The sequence below is a fragment of the Nycticebus coucang genome, chromosome 16 (genome assembly GCF_027406575.1).
Source record: "Nycticebus coucang isolate mNycCou1 chromosome 16, mNycCou1.pri, whole genome shotgun sequence".
In the NCBI taxonomy this organism is placed as follows: domain Eukaryota; kingdom Metazoa; phylum Chordata; class Mammalia; order Primates; family Lorisidae; genus Nycticebus; species Nycticebus coucang.
The window spans coordinates 13,437,633-13,464,524 of NC_069795.1; the positions used below are offsets into that span (position 1 = coordinate 13,437,633).

General features: G+C 46.6%; 1 protein-coding gene across 2 annotated transcripts in view; it reads right to left on the bottom strand.

The window, feature by feature from the left end:
* Positions 1-25,929, bottom strand: part of HUNK (hormonally up-regulated Neu-associated kinase) — a 111,622-nt gene extending 85,693 nt beyond the window's left edge. Inside the window, exons 1-2 of one of the 2 annotated variants that reach the window (XM_053565812.1) lie at positions 25,836-25,929; positions 24,717-25,484 (exon numbers count right to left, since the gene is read on the bottom strand). In XM_053565812.1, coding sequence (XP_053421787.1) covers positions 24,717-24,977 — 261 coding nt within the window. In that variant the 5' untranslated portion in view covers positions 24,978-25,484; positions 25,836-25,929. Of the gene's footprint in view, positions 1-24,716; positions 25,690-25,835 lie in introns of those variants that run through there. The other variant, XM_053565811.1, reaches the window with a different exon arrangement.
* Positions 25,930-26,892: the final 963 nt, after the last annotated feature.

Sequence of the window (26,892 nt, forward strand, 5' to 3'; positions counted from 1 at the left end):
TTTTTTTTGAGACAGTCTCACTTTGTTGCCCTCAGTGCCATAGCTCATAGCAACCTCAAACTCTTATGCTCAAGTGATCCTCTTGCCTCAGGCCTCCCAAGTACCTGGGAGTATAGGTAGCTCACCCAGCTATTTTTAGAGATGGGGTCTCGCTTTTGCTCAGGCTGGTCTCAAACTCCTGAGCTCAGGCAATCCGCCCGCCTCAGCCTCCTAGAGTGCTAGCCACCATGCAGGGCCACAGTGCCAGGTCTTTAACCCTGAGATCTCAAGAGCTGCCTCCAAGAAGGCCTGCCAATCTCTGCAGCAAATAAGCTGGGTTGACCATGGCCATATCCTCGGCGCAGGCTGGTCACTCTTGTCACCAGCCTCAGCCTTCATGTGGGAGAGCTGCTGGCAGTACATCGAGGACCAAGTGTATAAAGCCAGAGTTGTTTTCCCAATACCTGGAGGAGATAATGTGGGTGGAAACAGTCACCCCCTTCTCCTTACCTCCTTAGCCCTGAGGGCACATCTCTTCCCCACTGGCAAACCAGTGACCCATCCAAGTCACTCCCAGAACCTACGGGTCAGCCTAAGCTTAATACCTATTATGAGCTGAATTGTGCCCCCTGTGAAATTTCACGCTTAAGGCTAGATACCTGTAGCTAAGCACTTAGTGCACTGGCCACATACACCCGGCTGATGGGTCCAAACCCAGTCCAGGCGTGCCAAACAACAATGACAACCACAACCACAACAACAAAATAGCCAGGTGTTGTGGTGGGTGCCTATAGTCCCAGCTATTTGGGAGGCTGAGGCAAAAGAATCGCTTAAGCCCAAGAGTTTGAGGTTGCTGTGAGCTGTGATATCACAGCACTCAACCGAGGGTGACGTAGTAAGACTCTGTCTCAAAAAAAAGAAATTTCCTGCTGAAGTCCTAACCAGCAGCACCTCAGAATGTGTAGGTGTAGGTGTCACTCATTAAGACAAGGTTAGCAGGACAGGACCTTACCCAACAGGACTGGTGTCCCTATAGGAAAGGAGATGTGGCCACACACATGCAATGCCATCTGAAGACTACCAGGAATTATGCTGCCACAATCTGGACTACCAGAATCTGGGCGAGGCCTGGAAGAGATTTTTCTCTAGCAACTTCTGAGGGCTCATGGCCCTGCCGAAATCTTGATGTTGGACTTCTGGCCTCCAGGACCATGAGACAGCACATTTCCATGGTTCTAAACCACACAGTTGTAGGACTTTGTTATGGCAGGAAACTAATACGATACTCCAGGGTCATGGGCATCTGGTTCCCCCAGAACCCCTCTGGGAAATTCTTTCCAACCACTCTGCATTCAGTCCAGCAGGAAGTTAAAAATAAACCACAATAAGCCCCCAGCGGATTTGGGTAAAAGCTGCTGCCAGAGCACTGATTAACTCAGGAGTCACTGTGCACGCAGGGCTCGGTAGGGTGACACAGGGCTCAGTAGGGTGACGTTGCTAAGAGAGACAGACTCAAAGAGGAGACCTTTGGACCATGACAAAACCTTGTAAGTGCAGCCAGAGCCTCCACCCAGGGACCTTCATTCCACTGAGCTCATCTAAGTACCCACCATTTATGAAAAATTATACCAGGTACTATGGTGCAGTACAGCCCTAAACAATCCCCACATGGGGAAGCTGATGTGCTCACGGTGCCTACGAGGCCATGGAGGTATGAGAGGTGACCCAGGGGGCAGACGAAAGAGGAGGAAGGAACTGCTTCCAGCGGGATGGAACAGGGCAAGCTCCAGGGCCAGGATGCTGGGCCTGGGGGAGGCCCCAGCAGGGAGCAAAGGCAGCCAGCAGACCCCACAGAGGACACTCACTGATGGGACAGAGAATGGCCCTTGCCTATGTGGACACCAATAGTACTGGGACAGAAACACAGAACACAGCACAGGGACTGATCAGACACCCCTGAATGCAGAGACGGCATTTAGGATTTGTTCTGTAGGTAGGTAAGAAAACCATAGGGATTTTTTCAGCTGTGATGTAGGCTAAATGGAGTTTCTTTCTACACCATTAGGGTGGATTATGCCAAGGGTGAATGAGGCCTGAACCAGACTGCGGCAAAACGACTAATGAGTAGGACCTAAAACACAAAAGCAGCCCAGAGGCAGAACTCACAGGGGCCAAAACCCAGCAGGGACCGGGAAGACGGAGGAGCCCAGAAGGCACCAGACGCTGAGCAGCAGTGGGAACCAGCAAAGAGGGAATACAGGTGGGGCCGTCAGTGGGGAGGACCTCATCTGGAGAAAGGGCGGTTGTCGATGAAATTAGTTAAGATGAGGTCACGCCGGAGTAGGTGGGTCTCTAATCCAATCCTCCTTACAGGAGAAGGAGGCAAAGACACACAGGGAAAAGGCCCTGTGAGTGAACGGAGGCAAGGACTCCAATGAGGACGCACCCACCAGCCAAAGAAAGCCAGTGATGGCAGGCAAAGCCACCCAAAGACAGGATGAGGCAGAGAAGATTCTCTCCCACGGGACCGAGAGCGCGTTGTGTCTGTGCCAACACCTTGATTTCAAACTTCTGGCCTCCAGAACTATGAAACAACAAATTTCTGCTGTTTAATATGGCTCTTTGATATGACAGCCCCCAAGAAACTCATACAGAATGTTAAAACAGAGATCTAAGTGAGGTCACTGCGGCAGGAAATTGTTGCCAGCCCCGACTTTGAAAGTCATTTCCTCCATGGTACCAAGCGCAGAAGGAGCTTTCCCCTGCGCCCCTCACGTGCACATGGAGAGCAGGGGAAGAGGGTGGTAACTTAAGAGCGACCTAAAACTGTTTGCACGGTAACAGGCGTTATAAACGTTTGTAACATTAAACCATAAAGAGAACAAGCTCACAGATGGCGCCAAGCAAATCATTGAGGAACACTGATCGGATGTTTTGTGTATATTAAAGCCTCACTTTCCTCTCAGACTCTTAGTATCAACAGAAACTGCCCTTTCTCTCAAACTTCCCAAACTTGCTTCATGCAGAGCTGGTCTGACATTAATCATCCTCTCGCTTCACATTTCTGGAAACCTCTGTCCCCCGCCCACCCCCAATAAGGGTCACTGCAGGGCCTCTCCACAGGGGAGACCAAGAGGCAGAGAGGCCTTCAGGGTCTGGAAGAAAAGTGAGCTGCCTAAAAGCACATTTAATATACCTATTTTTGCCCTAATTAAAAAAAAAAACAAAACACAAAGTATACAGCTTGTCCTAGTAATAACCACAAAACATAAATAAAATGGTTTTGCCAGTTGGGGATTCACTACAGGGCATGTGGGTAAAAACCAAGGCTGAGAGACACTGCTGTGTGTGGCCCGGCTCCCTGCCATCCCCTGGAAGCCAGACCAGCTGGGGGACCACAGCTCAAGTCCGTTTCCATAGTGCAGGGTCTCCCCTCTTTCTCCCTCTCCGTTAATCACTGATGCAGGAGCCCAAACGCCCTCAACAGTGATTAGCATCATGGGCCAGTGGAGCAGATGAGCATCACAGAGAGCTGGGACTTGGGGAAACAGAGGCAATGAAGCTACCTGGAATGCAGGCAGCACTCTGCCTGAAGCCCAAGGAACACCCATTCCCAGTCAATATATCTCCTGTCCCTGGCCACCTCACCTCCTTCTCACTGACCTCTTGACTTTGCCTGTCTCTTTGCTCTTTGCTTCCAAGGTCCAAAGACCTCTTTAGGGCATGGAGATAGAATAAAAATAAGAAAAATCATAACAGGACGTTATGAGTTGAATTTTGTCCCCCACAGAAGATGCTGAATACCAACCCTCTCTACCTGTGAATGTGACCTTATTTGGAAATAGGGTATTTATTTGCAAATGATGAAGTTGAGATGATGTCATGGTAGTAGGCCCTAATCCAGTATGATTGTGTCCTTATAAAAGAAAAAAATCTAGACAAGAGACAGACGTGCACACAGGAAAGATGATGTGAAGACAGAGAGAGAATGCCTGGGGCTCTCAGAAGCTGGAAAGATCCTGCCCTTGCAGCCCTCAGAGGGAACCAGCTAATCTTGATCTAAGACTTTTGGCCTCCAGATTGTGAAACAACAGATTTCTGCTGTTTGAACCTACACAGTTTGTGGTACTTTGTTACGGCCGCCCCAGGAAACAAATACACATGACAACATGCTATTAACAATAACAACATTTTTAGCTGAACCTTTCCAGTACTCTTAAAGAATGAACACTTTAAGAACTATATAAAATAGCCTTTTGAATTCACGTGAATCGTATATAAATTATGCATACGTCACATGTCAATGTCTTATAGACAATTCAATATAAATTCCTTTGTGGACCATCCTAATAATTCCATAGATCTATATGTGTGTCCCTTAAGAAATTCCAACAGAAACTTAAAACACCTTGGTTTTTTGTTTTTTGGTTTTTTTATTAAGAGACACAGTCTTAAGTTCCAGTTTCTAGGGTCTCGAACTTCTAGGCTCAAGCGATCCTCCCTCCCTCAGCCTCCTGAGTAGCTAGGGCTACAGCCATGCACCACTATGCCCAGCTAATTTGTTTCTTTTTGTGTGGAAACAGGGTCTCATTGTGTTGCCCAAGCTGGTCTCAAACTCCTGGCCTTAAGGGATACTCCCACGCTGGCCTTCCAGAGTGCTGGGATGAGCCACCGTCGCCGGCCTATTCTTTTGATGGTTATGCCCAGGGAAATCAGGAAACCACTACTGGGAATAAACTTTGTCTAAGAGGGATTTTTTTTGTTCTTCCTGTCCCTTCAACTGAATCAGACAGCACAGAACACCATACAACAAAAGCATATCAGGAACCCAATTAGCATTATCAGTTTCCGTACTAGAAAGGAGGTTGTTTCTAGGTATTATAGTATCTGGACATAATGTGATTCATTATAGAAAAGAATTTAGTGAGGCAAGAAGTGTGAGAGAGAGAAATTCCAAGCTCCTTCCCAGAAGAAAATGTTACTGAAGGAGGAAGAGGATCCCATTAGAAAGTCTTCTAGACTCAAATGAAATTTCCCAGAATGATTCTCGAGGTTGGCCTTAGTTTTCAGGACATCCAGTAAATATGGATGTATACACATCATCAATTTTCTAATGCAGCCCTAACGAAGTATCACAGACCAGGTAAACAACAGAAATGTATTTTCTCACAGTTGCAGAAGCCAGAAGTCCAAGATCAAGGTATCAGCAGGCTTGGTTTACCCTGAGGCTTCTCTTTTTGGCTTGCAGATAACAGCTTCTCACTGCATCCTCCCGTGCTCCTTTCTTTGTGTGTGCACATGTCTGTGTCCAAATTTCCTCTTTGTACGGGGACACCAGCCATACTGGATTAGGGCCCAGCCACGTGACCTCATTTCACCTTCAATTTACCTCTTTAAAGATACTACGGTCAGGGTGGTGCCTGTGGCTCAAGGAGTAGGGCACTGGCCTCATATACTGGAGGTGGCGGGTTCAAAATTGGCCCCGGCCAAAGGAAAAAAAAAAAGATCCTATGGTCATACTCTGGTGTACCAGAGGTTAGGACTTCAACATCATGAATTTGAGAGGGGGTGGAATTCAGCTCAGAGCAAACATCTTGCGAGACTTGTTAGGCTAAAGGTGACACTTTCCCTCCACTCAGAGCCTCCAGGTGAAGGAGTGAGGACGGCTCAGGACAACAGCAACCCAACCATCACCGCAAAACACAAAGCGCCACTCACCAACCAGCCCTTCCATAGGCAGATGCCAGGCTGGGCAACTATATCTAAAAAGTTGCTTAAGCCTGGGCACCCATGAGGCATGGCCCACCCAGCTGTTTGTGATAAATCAGAAGTTACTTTCCTAACGCTGAAATTTCCTGCTGTCACACAGAGATGGATGAGCCTCTCAGATTACCCAGGGAGAAACCCAAAACCACCCCATTCCTGTCCCAGATAAAAAAGAAAATCTTTGTTCAAAGGCTCTTGCTTTTCCTTCTCTCCACTTGCGTGCACTGTCACAGGCCCCTTAGTACACTGCCACGCTATTTACCCAGCTAGCGAGGGAAAGGGGCTGGTGAACACCAACCAAACTTTGGGGGGATTTTGCTCTTCAAACATGCAGACTGGAGTCTCCGGGACCCTGGCTGAATAGCTGCCTGGACTATTGACACACAGGAAGTCTGAGCCCTGGGCCCTGCGTCAGGTTGAATGATGACTCAGGAACTCAGGAGGCAGAAGGTTCAAAGGTCTAGAGAGTCCAGGGAAGGGCATTTCCCCAAGACCCTAACTGTCACATATGTCTTGTGTCTCCTGGGCAGTGAGTGACATAAACACACTGAATTTATTTCTCATCCCATTTTTCACCCTGCCTCCCCTTTCTCTTTCAGAGCAAGCAACAAAGTAGACTTTGCCAAAGAGGAACGAGGACTGATTGTGCAGATTTCCACTTGAGATTTGCTAAAATCCTGGGACACTTAATCTGTCACTCCTGTAGGAAACATTTCCTTTTCCACAGTGATAGCAGCAGTTCTGTTTGTGATTCAACATTTGGTTCCAACTCTGGAACACCAGCTCCCTTGAGGGCAGATCTGATTCTCAGGTCTGTTCACAATGCATTTGGCCCCTTAGACATTAGCACCCAGCAGAGGGGCCACGTGGGGGAGAAATCCGGACCCCACTTGGCTTGCCAACCTCTGTGGTCCTAAAGGAAAGAGCGTATTTTTCTTGCTGAAATGCTATCTGCTTGCTAAACCACGCTGCTAAACCAGCAGTGTCCACTCAAAGAGGAGGCCTTTTTCCAACTGGCCTGCCTAGAGGGGACACCTTTCTGAATTGGCCCACTTAAGGGAGTTTTGTTTTTTTCTTTTTAATTGGCTTTCTCCAAAGGGATGGCTTCTTCTAATTGGTCTGCCAGACATAGCTTTTCTAATGGGTACAAAAGCACATACAGGTTATCAGCAGCTCTGTGTGAAAAAGGGAATCAATAAATGTATGAATGAAAAAAACAAATGGTCGTCTATCTTCATAGCTGAGTTTGTTCATGTTTTGTTGTTTTGGGTTTTTTTTTTTAACTAGTTACAGCTGGGAAATTTCCCCAGCAGAGACTATTCTGACCTCATAGTATACCTAGCAAATGGCTTAAGAAATAAATCTAAAAATGGACTTTATGATGATAGAAAGAGTTGTCCATGAACATAGAGGAAGAGTAATTTGGAAAAGAGAGAAGTCCTCAGCATTTTCTCCCTTTTCTTTCTTCCTTTCCCTTCCCTTAGGCCTTGGCTGACCTTCTCTTCTACAACAAAGAGGTCTTAGACATGCTTTCTTTCCAATTTGACATTTAATGCTCTCCACTCCAAAATTAGCTCTCATTCAAGAAGCATTCCTGTCCTACAGGCAACAGGAAACAATCAATATCCCATTTTCACATCCTAAGACAACTGGCAGCCAAATGTAGTTGAAAAGGTACAAGAATAAAGTAACCTTGAGGGTGGGGGAGGCTTGGGGGCACTACAGGAATTGAAAAACACATAAATTTTGGCTATAATAATACAAGGCAGAATTCTGAAGCCAGTCTTAGGATCTAAAGAGATCTCAGGTCACATTGGAAATGATGGAACTTCTAGCCAAGGATCAGTCAACAAATGTAGGTAGGTACGCCCCAAAACACAAATGTAAGAGAAATCATAAGCTTTTAAGACAATAAAATGTTTTGCTGAGGGTTGAAGAAAGAGTTTACCAGATCAAAAACATGGAGAATATAAGCTGCCCAACAAACTTTTTCAAACCACACCAATCTGGTAAATGTGAAGAATCACCTATAAATTTCCTCTTTCTTCCAGTGAAAATGATTCTCTGCTTTTAAAGGACACTCAGTGGGAAAAAGGGTGACAAGGAGGCCAGTGAGGATCTAATGATCACACCTTCCTAGCACAGCATCATCAATACCAGAAATTTCAGGGAACCCCAAAATACCCACGCTGGGGATCAGGATAAACCACCCAAATGTATGCGGTTGCACAATTAAGTTCACCACCTCATCCTGGAAAAAGTGCTACACATCTCACTGCTAGGTCACTATGGTCACCTTCAAAGTGCTCCCCTAGGGAAGCTATGCACCAGCAACAGTCCCTAGTCTACCCTTCACAGCAATTTTGGAAGTCTTTTTCTGGAATGGCCATCAAAGCTTGTTGTCCTATGAGGTCTGACAAGTTCTCCAACTCATGCTAAAAAAAGCACTTTGAAGGGTGGACTAGGCTCCCAAGGGGAGTGCCTGGAAGGTTAACTGTGGTGATATTCAACACAATGAGGTGTAGCACTTTTTCCAGAATGAGTTCATGAACTTAATTGTCTGACTTCATACTACTGGAAGAGACCAGAATATCCCCCCGCTACACACACACCCAAATTATACATCTTTGTATATTTTGAGCTGATTATTCAGAAAAACTGCAGACACTTGAGTAGCTTCAAAAAGCTGTTCTTCTGTAAAAGAAATTTACATCTGTAAAGGGAATCTACATTAGTAAATATCTGTATGGGGGGGGGTGCTGCTCCAGATAACTTTTGTTACTCAGGAGACTTTTCATCTGTAGAGCAAGACAACTTTCACTCATCACACACTTCCTTCCCTTCCCTTCCCATAACTGTGTCACCACCACCTCCCTAAACCCCCAAGCCCCAGTTTCTTTCTTCAGCTGAGGATTCTACAGAAGCTTCGATCATCTGGCCCTTCTCTGAGTCTCATATTTTATGGGACTTCCATGCATATGTACATAATTAAATGTAGTTTTTCTCCAGTTAACCTGTTTTATGTCAATTTGTAGCCCAGCCAAGAAACTAGGAAGGTGGAAGGAAGGAAGCCATTTTCTCCTTCCCTACATGCAGAAAGAGGAAAAAGTAAAAACCAGGGGGGCAAAGAAGTCGGGAAGGCTGAGAACCTGCAAGGCAGAGCAGAGTGGAAGGAGGAATAGTCCCTAGAAATCCCAGAAGCCTCTAAGGAAGGGAGTGCCTCTGAGACAGAGGTAGCTATCTGGGAAGGGAAATTCTAAGAATGCAGACATCTGTGCCCCCTGGGTTGTCAGAGAGCCACTCCAGTCCCCAGGGAGTGTTGACTGCAGGGGTGCTCAGTAATCTTTTTCCTCCCCTCCCCTTTATCCTTAAAATAAATAAAGGCCTTAAAATAAAACTCCATGGTCCTTGATAAAATGAGTGGTTGGTTATGTGTTTCTTGTTATCCCAAGGAGCCAAATAAATACGTACCTGTAAGAGTTAAATACGGCTTGGAAAGTAAGAGAACAACCGTCTTCACTAACATGATAATGAATATGTTTGTAACCAGATTCCAATTGGTAACCTATCAGGTATGGTGAGCATCATTTCACAGATGCAGAAACAAGTTCACAGTTTGAATGCTGTGCCCAGATCACACAGCTACTAAATAGCAGAAAGTAGATGGGAACCCAAAGGTGTCTGCCCCTGTGGCCTGGGCTCACGTGATACCTAAGGGTTCAATCATTAACAGGTGAGAAAATATAGTAAAGAAATCCCTACTCAACCCAAAGATTTTTCTACTGATGACAATGAAACACTAGCAAGATTCACTGATAATTTATACACCAAAACCAACAACAAGCCCTTCAATTTACTTAAGTATAAGAAAAAACGAGAAAACTGAAAAAAAAAAAAAAAGGATTAACTGGTTTGACTAGACAAAATATAAAATTTGTGTTAGCCTCTTCTCCCTCCCTAAATCAAAGAGCGATAAAATAAATCAAAGGCCTGGGCGTAAATATTTACAGCATCACAAAATGTTAAATTAAGTCTCACTTAAAGCTTCCTTCTTATATTTGGCAGAAACTGCCAAACTTAAAAATATATATAAAATAAAATATATAGTGAGCTCTAACCTAACTGGATGTGTAACCTGCTCTTGTACCAATCACAGAGTTTTGTCCAATCACAGGTGGCTGACTGTTCAAACAATGTTCAAGTAAGGCAAACATGAAGCTATTTGTAACCAACATAGCTGTTTCTGTATTTCGCTTCCATTTTCTGTATGTCACTTTCCCTTTTCTGTCCATAAATATTATCTCACTATCTGGCAGCCTAGGGTTGCTGTTAACCTATTCTTGTTTGGGATGAGAGGAGTCAATTCTTGAATTGTTTTTTGCTTAAACTCTGTTACATTTCATTTGTCTGAAGTTTTTCCTTTAAAGCTAATATCCATAATATGTAAAAAGTTCATACAAACCAGTAAGACAAACAGGAGAAAAATGTAAGAAAATTATTAATGATAGTTCATAAAATAAACAAATTTTTAATCAAGTATATGAATTATAATTAGCCTTACTAATTATCAAAATGCATCATTAAAAAGTCACTTTTAATCACTGCCATGCCATTTGGCATAATCTTTCTGTGCAGTCTGGAAATATGTCAAAAGCCTTCTAAGTACTTATCTTCAGGGATAATTCAAAGATTCAAGGATAGTAATAGCAGTATCACTTTATGCAGGGAAAATTTTGAAACAATCTCAATGTTCAACACCTGGGGCCAGTTGTAAAAATTACAGCAATTCCAAATAACGACATGCACCAAATATCAAATTTTAAAAGAGTATTTAACAACATGGGAAAATATTCTCTATATTTCAGGCGAAAAAGAAAGATTATAACATAATATGAACACCCTAATCCCAGTTTTGTTATAGATTCAAAGGAGCAAAAATAAAAATCAACATCGAACGCATCACATGTCACTCAGCCACCTACATGTTCACAATGATTATCACTGGGTTGTATGATTATAGGTGAATTTTATTCTTTGTGTTTCTGCTTATTTTCCACATGAAACTAGGGGAAAATATCGTGCTTAATATATCTTAAAAAAAAGTCAGCATCTTAAAGTATCTAAGACAGAAGGGAAGTAGATAGTGCAGTATGATCAGAATAGTTAACTAGCAACAACGTTAACAATGAAAAGAATATATGTAAGTGGCCATGTAAGAAAAAACAGATGGCAACTATCAAATATTGGCCCAGGATTTATCTTCATATGTTAAAAAACCTCAAGTATTCCAGAATGTATCTGTGGTTGAATTGACTTAAGAAATTTTAAAATCCTAAATACTTGACCTAAAATACTTAAAAAAAAAATTTGAAAGATATTTACAGCTGATCATAGGAAACATACTGATTTATATTAGACAATTTTTTAAATAAATATGCTGTTGAGTAATATGTTCCTTTGAAATTGATTTAAATTGATTGAAATTAAGTCTGATAATTGGAAAAAATTTTTTTCGTTACTCCACACATTCTCAGGTACTTTCCTGGTCACTTTAATGGCCCTTTATCATAAAAAGCTCATTCTTGATCTAAGAAAAAGCATCTCAGAGTAATGAATTAGGTGGGAGTACAATAGCCATATAGCGCATCCCTCTGGAGTGAGATTCAAGTTTTATTACATCAAATTGGCCTTGAAATTGCAACTACTGCTCACAAATGTTAGTTTTTAATAGAATAAAATGTCACCCTACGGGAATGACATTATACAAACCTGGAGAAGTATTTTCAAAACAAGTTTTCTTTATCAGCCTTATTAAATGTAAATGTTCAGTTGAGAACTGAGTCATGAACTAGTTTCTCTAATTAAATTTTTAACCTAGAATAAAGAATGCAACTGAGAAAGCTAGACTTCTCCATCAGAGCAGCAGTAATTCCAACTAAAAACCAGATTGTGTAAGTGATAACACTTATCTTTATCCATTTGGTTTCACTGAAGTAGGAGAGTTCAGATAAAATGCTAAAATATCCTGATCCAGACTCCACAGCCAACTTTCCCCAAAGCTTTTGTTTTCACCCCAGTCACTTCCTCATTCCTTTTGCCTCTGAAGTCCCTTCTCAGCCCAAATGAGGGCTTAGCAGAGGCGGGGAAGCTAGTTAGCTCCAGCCAGCCTGCATAATAAGCCAGGCAAAAGCACTGGGTATTTTGTTTTGTTTTTAATAAATCATCTATCCTCCTCTTGTAGGAGGATGGTTTAACAAGGAGACTTGCAGGGCTGTTCACTGTGCTACATAAGCCACACACTTCCAGCTTCAATACTGGATCCTGTCTTGTCTTACCCTCACACAGATTTTTCAATCTTTAGAGCCAATGTACTGAAATCAGACTGAATGGCAGAATGACCCAAAGTAGCTGCCATTCCTCGCTGCTTCCCTCATTAAGGATGTCTACCACCCAAAATTTCTTTGTGTGAATTCAGATTTATATTTAACACAATATTATATGTATAATTTATATGTAATATTATATACAGTAGAACCTCTGTAAGTTGACCACCCGAGGGACTGTAACAAATTGGTTAACATATGGAGGTGGTCAATATAAGGCACTAGGCCTGTTGCACTGATGCATACAGGTGGTACATGTCCAGTCTATGAAAATTAGGTCAACTTAAGGAGGTGGTCAACCATGGAGGTTCTACCGTATACAAACATACACATCTACACAAATGTAGAAGTGTATGTATATAACACACATTAGCTAAAGATTTTCATGTTGTAATGAACCCATAAAAGATGGCAGACAAGTACTACAGACTTGAGAAAAGCATCCCATGCTCCTCGGGACCACACATGGAGGTCATTACCACAAAAAGCATCCTAATTACGCCTGGGGCATCATCACTCAGTCATGACCTGATTAGCTGCTTATTAACACTTTTACTGGAAACTCTCAGTTTAGAATCCAAACACCCTGCTGAAGTATTTTCTGGGATGAATGTGGTTCTGCCATCTATCTGAGGGGCTTCCCCAGAAGTGGGACTTGCCATGCTAAAGTCAAGAGAATCCTGGGCAAACCAAGACACTCGTGACTCTAATCTGTAAAAACAGAACAGTGCCTAGCACAAAATAAACGGTCTTCTGCATCAAAGCATCTAGAACACGGCCCAGCAGAGGGTATGAGATCTACAAATGTCAGTCATTATTATCATCATCAGTATTACCTCCTCGGACAAAGCAGAGAGCATGCGCTTCTTTCTTTCCTGCACAAAATCTCTGTTCTGCCCCAGTTGACAAAGGTACCATCAGAAATCCAAGCTATCAAAGAAACCTCCAGGGCAGCTTCCACAGCCTCTGCCTCCCGCCTCTCAGCACCACACTCCGTCCACTCTCAAGTTACTGCACATGACACAGGGCTCTGGCAAAGAGCAGGTGGTGACAGACAGTGACTTCATGGAACAAGGGCGCCTGAAGAGAGGCAGCAAGATATCCTGACAACTCACCAAAAGCACAGGGGGGGGATTTAAGATAACAAGAACTCAAGTAGGGGATTAAAATGGCAGAGGTGACACCAGGAGGAAGATGAGCATGAAACAAATGGCTCAGAAAAAGGCCAAGAGGCTGGGCGTCCGTAGCTCAGTAGTTAGGGCACCAGTCACATGCTCCGTCCGGGGCCAGTGGATTCAAACTGGGCCTGAGCCTGATAAACAAACAAACAAAAAAACAATAGCAGGGTATTTTGGTGGGCGCCTGTAACCCCAGCTACTTGGAGGCTGAGGCAGGAGAATCGCTTGAGCCCAAGAGTTGGAGGTTGCTGTGAGCTGTGACACCACAGCACTCTACCGAGGGTGACAAAATGAGACTCTGTCTCAAAAAAAAAAAAAAAGAGTGAGAAAGAAAAAGGCCAAGAGCAGCAACCAGGATCACAATTTGTTTTGGCAGGAATTTGGCTTAGGAGGTTAATAAATTCATAAAAAAAAATTACAGTCAAAAAGACAGACTCCAAACCTACATATATCTCCATGGGAAACATCCAAAGAAATGTATGTTTGCAAATAGCAACTTCCCCATCTGTTGCAGTGTTGGTACATATTCTCAGGAAAGAGCTAGGGGTCCATTAACAGTCCCACGATGCTGCAAAATACTGGACTGCTTCTGGTTGGTCACCTGTCGCTCTGATACCTAGGTGGCCTACCTTAACAAATTCCTGCAGAAGGCACAGCTGTTCTGGGGCCAGGATTTTTCTACAGAATGTCAGCCAGACAACTCATTCAAACTAGTCATCACTCAGACAGGCATCCCCAGAGCTGCAAGGAGTGAGAGAAATAGAAAGGGCTTACAGAACCATAGCAGTCCCATTTGGACATCACCCAGAAGGCTGTGCTCCTGCTCTGGGACAATCAAACCATTCTCTAATTCACTTTTAAAAAATTTACTAAGCACCTTCTGTACACTAGGACTCTTCTAGGTACCAGGGATCGAGCCATGTTCCCTTCCTCACAGGGCTTATGGTCTAATGGGGAGATAAACCTCAAACCAAAATACATATGGATCAGATGACGCTAAGAGTTGAATTATGTGCCCTCAAAACTGATAGGCTGGAGTGCTAACCTCCACCACCTCAGTGCCTTACGTGGGTATGGGGTCTTTACAGAAGTCACTTAAAGTAAGGTCGTTAGGGCAGATCCTAGTCTAATACAACTTGTGTCTTCATCAAAAGGGGAAATTTGGACATAGAGAGACACACATATAGAGGAAAGGTGATGTGAAGAGACACAAGGAGAGACAGCCATCTACAAGCCAAGGAGAGAGGCTTGGCACACACAGAGCTCTCAGGAGGAACAACCTTGCCAACACCTTGACCTTGGACTTCCAGCCTCCAGGACTGCGAGACAGCACATTTCTGCTATGTAAGGCACCCAGCTGGTGGCACTTGGTAACCTTGGCAAACCAGTGCAGGTGGTGAGACCCCACTTTGAGAAAAGACAAAGCAGGGCGAAGGGGCAGAGAGTGACAAGGGACAGGGCATGTAGATAGGCATCAGGGTGAGGCCTCACTGACGCAAATCCCAACAGCAGGGTCCGCCTGCCAGCCCCAGCAGCACTGCTCCCCACACAGCTTTTCAGGTAGACCCAACAGCCCATGAGTCCTAAGTCATTTCTTCATCTATGTCCACTGAGACATTTTTTTCACATATGTGCACATTCAACATAGTGCATTTTATGTCTAAGATACACAGTAACTCTTGCTCCTTAGAAGGGTTTCATTTCCCTCAATATTCCCCTTTTTTCTTTCTTCTCAACCACTGACTTGGTGGTGGTTGCTATAATAAAATAAAATACCATAGACCAAGTGGCTTATAAACAACAGAAAAGTATTTCTCACAGGTCTGGAGGCTGGAAGGATTATGACTCCAGCTGATGTGGTGTCTGGGAAGGGCCCATTTCCTGGGTCCTAGCAAAGGCACCTTCTCATGGAGTCTTCACACGGTAGAAAGACAAACAAGCTCCCTTGAGCCCCTTTTATAAGGGCACTAATCTCACTCATGAGGACAAATCTAACTACCTCCCAAAGGCCCCATCTCCAGATATCATCACAGTGGGGGTTAGAATTTTAACATATGAATCTGTGGGTAGGGGGAAACACAAACATTCGGACCACAGCAACCACCTACCATAAATGGCATATCCTTTCCTGTGAAGAGATAATGGGGTGTTGATTTGGACTTGTCTTATCTCAGCAAGAGTCAAGGTTTTCCAATGATCTGTCTCTACTCTTATCATGTCTCTCCCCTATGACCCAGGTATGGCTGGGGTGAAAGGCAAAATCAAGCATGCTTAGTCCAGGGTCATGGCTGAAGAACCAACCTACAACTTTAGCCCAATTAGCACTAGCGCTAACAAACCCAGGTGACTCAAAAACACAAACGTCCATTCAATCAGCAGAACTGACAAGGATGGGCAATGATGCAATGGCCCTTAAATTAGGGAGGTAAAGAATTCCTTTTAGAATTCGATGAAACCCATGAACCTCTCCTCAGAAATATGATTACACACTTACAATTTAAAAGGGTTCAGAAACCCCAAAACTCATCTATGATTCTTCTCTAGTTAATGGAGTCCAAGGGAATAAGATCTGCGAATGGCAAGAATTACCAAGAAGCAAAAACAGTAACAGGGGGTGGAGGGAAATACAAGGACTATCCAGAAAGTATCCAGCCACATAATATGAAAAGCAGGGGCGGCGCCTGTGGCTCAGTGAGTAGGGCGCCAGCCCCATATGCCGAGGGTGGCAGGTTCAAACCCAGCCCCGGCCAAACTGCAACCAAAAAATAGCCGGGCGTTGTGGCGGGTGCCTGTGGTCCCAGCTGCTCGGGAGGCTGAGGCAAGAGAATCGCATAAGCCCAAGAGTTAAGAGGTTGCTGTGAGCCGTGTGACGCCACGGCACTCTACCCGAGGGCGGTACAGTGAGACTCTGTCTCTACAAAAAAAAAAAAAAAAAAAAAAAAAGAAAAGCAGTATTAACAACGTCTGGCTATTTCTGGACAACCCTCATAAATCACTCAAGGGGGACTAATTTACTTAATATATAAAAAGTGTCTATGAATCAATAAGAAAAACAACCAAACCCTCCCCCGAAAATGAGGAACGGACATGAAAAACTAACAGCAATAAAATACAAATTGGTGAGGAGGTACCAAAATATACTCACCTCCCTTGTAAACAGGAGAAACCATAAATAAAGCAAGATAACATGTTTAATAAACTAGACTGGCAAAAATCAAAAAGAGTACCTTGTAGTGGCAAAGATGTGGAAAAATAGACACTTCCCTATCAGGCAAGCATGATTAATAAATTGGGACAACCCCATGGAAGGCAATTTAGCAATAATTATCAACAGACATACCTTTTGGCCAAACACTAGGAATTTACTCCTCAGATATACTAGAAACATTTACAAAATGACAAATGGGCATGAACATTTACTGCAGCATGTTTGACAATAACAAAAAAACTCGAATATGACCTAACAAGGAAAGGTTAGGTCAACACGGGAACTTCATACAGTGAATTCTATGCAGGAATTATAAAGAATGAGGCAATTTTGTAGCAGCTATGGGCGGGAAGTCAAGACATATTACTAAATGAAAAAAGCAATATACTGGGCAGCACCTGTGGCTCAAAGGAGTAGGGCGCTGGCCCCATATGCCGGAGGTGGCGGGTTCAAACCTGGCCCTGGCCAAAAATTGCCCCCAAAAAAGGGAAGATACTGATGAGCACATACAGTGTAAAAATACCTCTGCCATCTCTACACAAAAGTAGGAGTGGCCTCTGGGGAGAGGACCAAGGGACTGAAGACTACGGATCGGAGGCAGCTTATTTGCAAACCCTCTAGAAACCTTTAAATTTCAGACCACGCATCTGTATTACCTATTCCAAAATGTAACCAAAAGCATCTTAAAAACGCAAAAATGATTAAACCAAAAAAAGAAAACAAAAACAGCAATTAGAAACTGCATAGCTAGGAGAGAGGGGGCAGAGTAGAGGATGTTAAGAGGTGGCTCTGCCCTGAGTAGTCCTTTCATCCATAGGAATGTCCCAAACTGTCACTCTAGTTGTCAAAAATCCAATTTCCCACAACTCCTTCATCAACTTTATCCATCACTCCCACGTGATGGGGGAGGAAGAGCCCCATCCCAGGAAAGCATCTGTCTCTGAATTAGGCATGCTGGGTGGCAAGTTGGCCAAACCCTGTTGGCACAAAGTTCTCAAGAGAAAACACACAGATCATATAAAGTGAGCCTTCAAATCTCCAAGGACGGAGAAACACAACGGAGCCCTGAGCATTCTAACAGAAGAGAAACGTGAGGCCTGGAGTCTGAGAGTGGGTGGCCTGTAGAATCTGCCAACAAGCCATGGCTGGCCACTCCCTTATTTTGGGTAAGAGACCACAGCTGGGTAGCGAGGTAGGGCAAGGAAGCTGCCCACTTTGTTTATGAAATCCGTCTGGACTTAGATGAAGATCTCTGGGCTCATTGGCTTGGTGCCTATAGCTCAGTAGCTAGGGCTCCGGCCACATATACTGGGGCTAGCAGGTTCGAACCCCACCTGGGCCTGCCAAGCAACAATAACAACTACAACAACAACAAAATAGCCGGGCATTGTGATTCAGCGCCTGCAGAGAAAATGTAGGGTTGTGCTCCTCTTCGCGGGCACCGCTCTGCACTGTTACGCCTGTAGTCCCAGCTACTGGGGAGACAGAGGCAAGAGAATCGCTTAAGCCCAAGAGATTGAGGTTGCTGTGAGTGCGACGCCACAGCACTCTACTGAGGGTGACAAAGTGAGACTCTGTCTCAAAAAAAAAAAGAAAAAAGGAAGAAAAAGAAAATCTCTGGTCTCTGGTCCTGACTCTCAGTAATCCTGGACACTGGGCTGCACTTTGGATCCCCCTTCACGGCTGAAGAACTCACTCCCCACTTCAGGCTCTCAGCTGAGAGTCTTCCCCAGCGACTGTCCACAGCAACCTTCCTATCCAAGACCATGCACCTGTTGCCACAGCAGCCCCCATCCAAAATTGATCCATGCAGTAGTACAAAGGTCTAGTCCTCTTACCCCAACCTGGACAACTTTGAAGGGCCAGCTCAGCTCCAGAGCTCACCAACGGCACAGGCAGAGGCTTGGCCTGTTAGCTGCTCTGGAGCCCAGCTTCTCTCTCTGTCTAAAGCTCTCTGCCCTTTCCCTGGGAGGGGTCAGTCCTGAGTGGACTCCCTGAGAGCACACTCATTTCTTTCCCAATGTCAGCGTCCCAGAAGTCATCTGCAACACAGTACTAACAGTCCAAGAAGGTGCTGGGGGGCTGAACTGTGTCCTTTCAAAAGATATCTTCAGGTCCCAGCCTCTGGTACCAGTGAATGTGACCTGATGTGAAACTTTGCAGACGTGAGCAAGTTAACTGAGGCAGTACTGGATCCGAGTGGGCCCTACATCTGATGACTGGTATCCCTATGAAGAGATGTATCAGGAGACATCCAGAGGGAGGGAGGCCAGGTGAAGGTGGGGGCAGAGACTGAAGGAGGCCACAGCCGGCCGCCACCAGAAGCTTGAGAGGCAAGGGAGGATTCTCCCCTAGAGCTTTCAGAAGGCGCATGGCCCTGCCGACAGCATGACTTTGGATTTTTAGCCTCTAGAACTTGAAAGAATACATTTCTATTGTCTAAGCCACCCAGTTTATGGTCTTTTGTTATAGCTACCCCAGCAAACTAATAAAGTCAGAGACAAACATGCACTCGGGGCATCCCTCTACTTAATAAATGCAGGTAAGAACGCCAGCAAGTTGGGTCTTACCTGCCCAGGGGTGCTGTGAGCACCTAATGAAATAAGATATGGGAAGACCCCGAGAAAACCATCAAACACCTTACCACTGGACTAGTATTACGATGCTATGAAGAGATAGCAGATTCTACGTGCCACAGTAACTCTCTTGAGTTTGCAGAGGTATCAGCCTGCTCGGGTACTATTCAGGCCCTGTGTTTCCAGCTCTTTCCTGCTGGTCATCTTACCACCCAACAACACCCCCTATCAGAAAGCATGAAAGTGAATTCTGATCAGCACTTGTACCTGAGCTGAGTGGAGGCAGTGTTTCAACAATTAGTCAAAATAAGGCTCGGTTACCTGGGGGTTTCAGTGAGCCAAAAAAACAGGTCTCTTAGTTCCCATGAATAATCAAGAGAGGGTATATGTCCCAAGGCAAATGATACTTTGCACCTGTGTCACCTTCCCACACAAAGAACAGCCAACCTGTCCATCTCTTCAGGGGACAGGTGGCTGCCACTCCTCAGCGGAGGAGAAGATGACCCTGGGGAGGGATGATGGCCCTGTGGTGTGCAGAACGCTTTCGTCTGGTAGACCTGCGTTGAATAGGTATGCACAAATAGTTAGAGCTGTGATTCAGCGCCTGCAGAGAAAATGTAAGGTTGTGCTCCTCTCCACAGGTACAGCTCTGCACTGTTACGCAGACTCAAAGCACCCTTTGAAGTCCTGGGACCTGTATCAATGAACACTAGGAACCCAGCCCTGTGTGCCAATCTCCATCATGCACAACTATTTCAAAGAGAGGGGGCAGGGCTGGAAGTTCAAAAGAATGTGCCCACAAATGCAACACGCAATCTATGAAACTACAGGCACTGCCTTGTCACACAGGGCACGGGGAGCAGGTACTTTTCAAACGCCTCCTTCTTGCCAAGACGGCCCTGCTGAGGATTAATAGGAATTTGCAGTTCTCTAAGCATTTCTTGTTCCTTAGATTTCCTAAATTTCTAGCACTTCAAAAAATACAGGATTTCTCACCTGTTTGTTTCAAAAATATGTGCTAAAAACAGATCTGCTAAAAGGCCACCTCTAAAATTAGTCATATTTCCTGCTCTGCACAACATAGTAAATTGTATTTTTAGTAACTCTTTCACTGCAGGTATCTGGCATGAGCATGATTATTGGCAACTTACTAAGCAAGAAACCCTTATTTTTAACCCCAAAATAGCTCCAGTGGAAGTGATAAACAGGCTTATCCTTTTTTAAACCAAATGTTAGAACAAGACGATATTTAAATATCTTAACTAATCAATTTTATGTACCCAACTTTTCTCTTAAGAGAGACTTAATCATAAATGGTAAGTGTGGCCCCAAATGTTTGTCCCTGTTTTGTAGTTTGCCCTCCTACCAAACCAGCTCTCTACCTATGCTTTCCATCAGCCTTTTCCAACTATGTTTCATAAATTTTTTTTTTTTTTTTGTGGTTTTTTTTTTGTGGTTTTTTTTTTGGCTGGGGCTGGGTTTGAACCCTCCACCTCTGGCATATGGGACCAGCGCCCTACTCCTTGAGCCACAGGCGCCGCCCCATAAATTTTTTTAAAAATGTTATATACCTATTATATACCAGAGGCTGTGATTTCATAGGCGTCAGGTACAGAAAGCACCTCTCTGAGTCTTCCCAAGTTTTTACTAGATACTCTTGCTCAGCAATGTAGCTCTTTGTCTCAAAGCCACAGAAGACGTTTCTTTTCAAAATCTGATTTTGTGATCATTTTTCCCTGGTCATATCATCAACTTACTTTTTTTTTTTTGAGACAGAGTCTCACTATATTGCCCTCAGTAAAGTGCGGTGGCATCACAGCTCACAGCAACCTCAAACTCTTGGGCTTAAGCGATTCTCTTGCCTCAGCCTCCCAAGTAGCTGGGAGTACAGGGGCCCCCACAACACCCAGCTATTTTTTGGTTGTAGTTGTCACTGTTGTTTGGCAGGCTCGGGCTGGATTTGAACCTGCCAGCTCAAGTGTATGTGGCTGGTGCCCTAGCCACTGAGCTACAGGTGCCGAACCATCATCATCTTACTTTTATTCAAAGACATTCAGCCCCAACTGAGAATATACCATTTAGAAGTTTCATAGGACCAGGTGAACTAGTTCTTTTTAAAGCCAGACTAAGTGACTGCATTAACTCAGTGGCTAAAGGAGGACAAAATTAAGTCTCAGCCCAAAGCCATCCTTTCCTTTCAAGCAGTAAAAGGGCTCATCTAGATTCAAATGACTCTCAAACAAACTACTTCAAGGAAAAAGCAGGCAAAATATTGCCTGTCGGGTAGTGATGGCAAAAGGAGTCTTTTGATAAGACAGGGTTGAAGGCGAAAATGGAAGTCAGGAAGAAGTGGCTCCTCTGTCATCTGGACTCAGACAATGATTCTCAGGAAACCACGGAAGATTTCACCCAAAGCTTCTCAGAGATGTGTACTGAGGAGAAACAGAATGCACACATACACAGCCTCGGTACCAAATGCATTCAACCAGCAATACTCCAGATTTGGGCACAAATCATTTAAAAGAGCACAGTTTGAGAATCCAACTATGAAGCTGGTCAATCTTGGGGTGGCCCCTCACCTTCCCTTTCTCCATCCCCTCTTTCAGCTTTTCTTTTTTTTGTTTTATTAAATCATAACTGTATACAATGATATGATTATGGGGCATCATACACTCACTTCATAAACCATTTGACACATTTTTATCACAGTGGTTAACATAGCCTTTCCGGCGTTATCTCAGTTACTGTGCCAAAACATTTACATTCTACATTTACCAAGTTTTGCAAATACCCCTGTAATATGCATCTTTCAGCTTTTCCATGGACTGATTCCCCAAGCTAAGCTTCCCTGGATCCTCCAGCTTGGGGTGAGCTGGGGAGGTTACCTCTGTTTCTCACTATAGTATTCATGACTTCACACCTCTCCCTATGTCATCCATGTCTTTAGAAAGTGCTTAATCAGTGAAGTAATGCACTTCAAGAAAGGAGGAAGTAATGAGCCATTCACATCACCCACTGTGAGTCCCCCAACCCACTGCCAGGGACAGGTCTGATGACCCCTTTCCTGCAGTGGTCTACCCTGCTCTGCTCACATGAGTAACCCTTCCCACAGGCTGAAACCCTCTCCGTAGCTCACCTTTTAAAAAGAACTTAAAGTTACAAATAGCCTGAGGTTGTCTTCACCTTTGCTTTGGCCTTAGTAAGGCAACACCCAAAACAAGAGTGGGGATGCGGACTCATTAACTCAGCAATCTTTCCCAGGCAGAGTCAAGCACAAAAAACACATTTTAATCTCTACAATCTGCTAAAACCCAAATCTATTAGTTAAGCATTAAAGGTGTTGGATTTGGGAGATAAACCCTATGAATGACACCATTGTTTCTTTAAAGCCAGCAAGGGAGTGAACTGAAATCCAAATTTCCCCTGAAGCCTGCAGTCCCTGGAGCACAGATTCTCAGGGCTGGAGGAGAGCACATCAGGCAAACCAAGTTATTCAACAAAAACAGCCCTCCCCATCCCTCCTCTTCCACCTTACAAACCAACAGCCTTAACTAAATCCAATAGGTTGGTTCGAGGGAAATAATTTTACATCCAATTAATACCTTGTCTCATTGCAAAGAAGAAGTGCGATTCAGCATTTAAAAAAAGATCAGACGGGAGGGAAAGGGGCGTGGGCAGCTTAGATGCAGAGAGGCTCCTCATTTGGGCCCCATTTGGGCAGGAATTGCCTGCATTCCAGGATGCTCAGTGCACCCAGCACAGAGCTCTGAAACCATCCCCAGGCAGTTCCATCAAGGCCAAGAGCTTTGTGCTACGGAGCAAAAATGCACTGCTGAGGAGCCAGAGGCACGGCACAACCCAGCCCAGCCCAGGACGGGAGAGTGCAGAGAAGCCAGAGGAAGCTTTGCAGGACAGGCGAGAACAATGTAATGTTTGCAATTATGTTGTCAGCATCAAGACCCGCCTCTTTCTGCTGTGTTTAGAGAGAAAATATGCATGACCAGACTGAATCCTATATGTTGCAAATGAAAATAAACTTCTACCACCAGGGCCAAAAGGAATTTACACAGGAACAGAAGTGAGCTCACTGTAATTAGCCAACTGCAGCCTCACAGCAGCGCCCTGAACCGACTTGCCTCATGTAAGTCAGGCAACTCATCAGGAGGAAAGTGTGCCTCGCTCCCTTCCTACTAGAATGAGGTTTGCAGTGTTTTTTCTTCTTTGAAGAGTTACTCAATTCAGTAAGTTCCCACTGAACACTCCTTGTTTGCATGGAAATTCAGGCAGGAGGTACTTTTAAAAACTACTCACTCTAAAACCACTTCCTCAGAATAAAGGGGTACCTCACTCAGGATGGCTGTGTACAAGGGTGTTGGGGACCAGTACTTACACATAAGGACTCCAGGACAAAGTGGGGACACAGGAGGGAGGCCCAGGGTTGGGTAAAGTTGGGGCCAGACAGGCAGGGCAGGTTGGCCCTAAGACAAGAGGTTTCCCAGCATGGTCCCAGGCTGGGCAGAGGGTCCCAGGTCAGAGGGCAGAGGGTGTGGCTCCCCTGGCTACTTGCCTGGTTAGGAAGACAAGCTCCCCTGTCCCTCCATGCTGCTGACACCTCCCTGACCCATGGGCCACTCGGAGGGGCTGCTCCCTCTCCAGTGCTCAGCAACCCCCAGCCTGGGGAAGCCTTGAGCCTGAGAGGACAAGAGCTTGGGACAGTCCCAGCCTGGAGTGGCTTCAAGCACTGAGCAGCTCCCAACCTGGGGTGACCCATCCTCTAAAGTAAGTCACCATCTCTTTGGTTTCTTCTCACAGATCTAAATTACACCTTAGATCTACCTGCCCTCCCCTGGCAAGGCTTCACAAGGCTGGGGAGGGCCCCCTCCAGGTCCCCACGGGGTCCTCCTCTCTGCTCTCCTCTTCCAGAAAGATAAGAAGGCATCTCCCAACCTCTTGGGGTATGGACCTGCCAGAAGCAAGGTCTTTACTGCAACTGCCACCCTGGGGTTGGGAGGATGGAACCGAGAGCAGAGGAAGAAGGGAGGGAAGGGATGAAAATGGTTGGGGTGAGAAGAGAGGGTGACATTGGATGTGGGGGGGATGTAGAGTGTGGGGTGGGAGGCAACGTGTTGAAACCCTGGTGCCCCAGCCCACAGCTGGAGAGGAAAGTCCAGAAGGATGGGGAGGTCCGACTCAGCTCCCCCACAAGCTGCCTAATCAGCTTTCCAGCTCCCGGACATAATGGCCCACGTCCTCTAGTCCCGGGTCCGGTCTCTCCACTGATCAGTAGCCCCTACTGGAAGGGAGAGCAGGCCCCCACCCCCACCCCTCTCCCGCGCTACTGTCCGCCAGGCGGCGCCCTTGCAGTAACAGAACGGCTAAGCCAGACGGCTTCGCGGGTAAATCAGCAGCCCCGCGGGGTAACGGACCCCAGATCGCCCATCCGGAAAGGCCAGGTGACGTGGCTGCGGGTACCTGTGAGCGCACGTTTGGATCGACTCCTCTTTTAGCCCGGGAGGAAAGCCAGGCAGAGGCGTCCGGCCCAGGACTACGCAGCCGGACTCCCAGTGCAGTGCTCTCCCCGGGCCCCCCGCCACCGTCCCCCAGCCCGAGCGCGCGGGCGGCTCACCTTCTCTCCGGTCAGGACGTGCAGCCCCTCGCGCACCTTAGCGAAGGAGCCCTCGCCCAGCTTCCTGCTGCCGATAAGGTAGTTGCCCACGCGCTTGTGGTGCTGGAAGTCGCGGAGCCGCTCTCGGGACACGCCGCTCACCCAGGCCGGCAGGAAACTTCCCTCGCAGGCCGCCGCCGGCCGGGCCGCGTCCTCCGCGCCGCCGCCGCCCCCGAGCGCCGCAGGCTCCCCCAGGAGCCCGTCCCCCGCCGCCGCCGGCATCGCGCTCGTCCGCGGCCCGCGCGGCTCCTCCTCGGCTCCGGCGCTCGCAGCACTTCCTCCTCCTCCGGTTCCCCGACTCCTCCCGCCGCCTCCCTGGGCTCGGCCGCGCCCGGCCCAGGTCTCCGCGCCTTGCGCCCCAGCTCACGCCCCCCGCGCCGCCGGCGCGACGCGCAGACAATAGCTGCCGCCCAAGCAAAGGGAAACCGGGGACCCCGCCCCCAAGAAGTTCTTCCTCGGAGGGTCGCCCGGTCCCCTTTCAAGACGCCGGGACCCTACCCCAGTCCCGTCCAGGAGGCTGATGACAGTCTCCCTGCTCGGGCGCGCGGAGAGGGGCGCGGTCCGGCTCCTGGGTCCCGGAGCCCCGGTGCCTGGTCCCGGAGCCGGGTGCCGCAGCCTGGCCGCCGCCGTCTGGTCCGCACGGGCTCGGGTCCGGCTCGCTCGTTCCTAGCCGCGCGCTGGGCAGCCGCTCCCGCCGGAGAGAAGCGCGCGGCGGGCTGCAGGCGCCCTCTGGAAGGCAGCAGAAGAAAGCCCCATTCAGTTTGAATTTGCAGAAATTCAATCCGGTCGCGGGCGGCGGGAACAGATGCGAGCTCCACTCCGCAGCCCGTGCACTTTCAAATCCCTCGTAGCCCCTCCTTCCCCGCGCGCAACAGCCAAACTCGACCCTCGCTGGAAAGGGGAGGGCTTCGGGAGGGGAGCGGCGGAGTGGGCGGCGGAGCCACCTGAGCGCCAGACTGGGGGACCCTGCGCGGCCTCGGAGGCGCGCGCTCCCGGGCCGCTCCAGTCGGGCCACCTCCTGCTGCGCTTCTCGCCCAGATTTCTGGACCTTTCCGCGGTGAAATCCCCCACTAGCCGCACCTACTGGGGCCGGGGGTAGCGAGCGAGGCTCTCTTGAACCCTGTGGACTATAGGTCGGGTTGGGTACCCCAGCCTAGACTCTGGCACACAGTAGGGCCCCCAGAACCTGGGACGGATGGAATGATGGGTGAGTGGCAGGAAGGATGGGGAGGTGGCAGGGCGACTGCCCGGGCTCGCACGCAGTTGGAGGAGGAGCAGCCGCGCAACACTAATAGTAGCAGCAGCAACGTAGGAACCAGGGCGTTTGCTGCCTCTGTCTGTAGCTTACACCTTTGCCTTTCATTGAAATGATGCTCGTGATTGCGAGATGAAGTGGACCAGCGCGGGCTGCTCCTCGATGCTTTTGTTCTGTGAGCGCTGTGACCGTGCTCTGCTCATGAACAATCGCTGCTGCCCTGACGACTAGGGACCCTCTCCAGGCTCCCCAATGTCTTCTCCACCTGAAAATGAAGAATCTTGAGAAGCTGGAGGGTAGGTAGGGGAAGGCATTTACAAAATGCTACCTGTTGAGGTCCCCGCATTTAATGCAAACTTCAGCCCTCATCATGCAACCTGAGAACTGAAAGGGAGGATTTGGTCCTAATAAAGTTCCTTTCATTGCTTATTCCCTAGTAAACACGAATAGCATCTTCCCTCATGATACTTTGAGATGGAGGTAGGATGGGCGGATGGCTAGACAGCCATCAATAATTCAGTCTTGTAGGGACCCTCTGACCTATCTGGGAAAAGTGACCCAGAGAAATGCCTGTTTTAAATAGGTCTAATTTTAAATATGCTGCTGAATTCATCTACTTACTTGTTAGAAGTCACCAGCCTCAGTCACTAGGACTGAGCGTATTGTGCTTTCTGTTGGTCTACTCATTGTTTCCCATTTTCCAAATATACATTTTATTTTCCTTGCTGTGCTTAAGGCACTCCTTTGCTCCCACCCTGGGGGACAATTTCTGCAAGGACTCCTCCAATTCAGTAAACAAACTTTAACAGAACAGTTATATGGGAGGGGGATGGTGACCAGCACGGTGCCAGCAGAGTAGATGTTCAACAAACCAATGAGGCA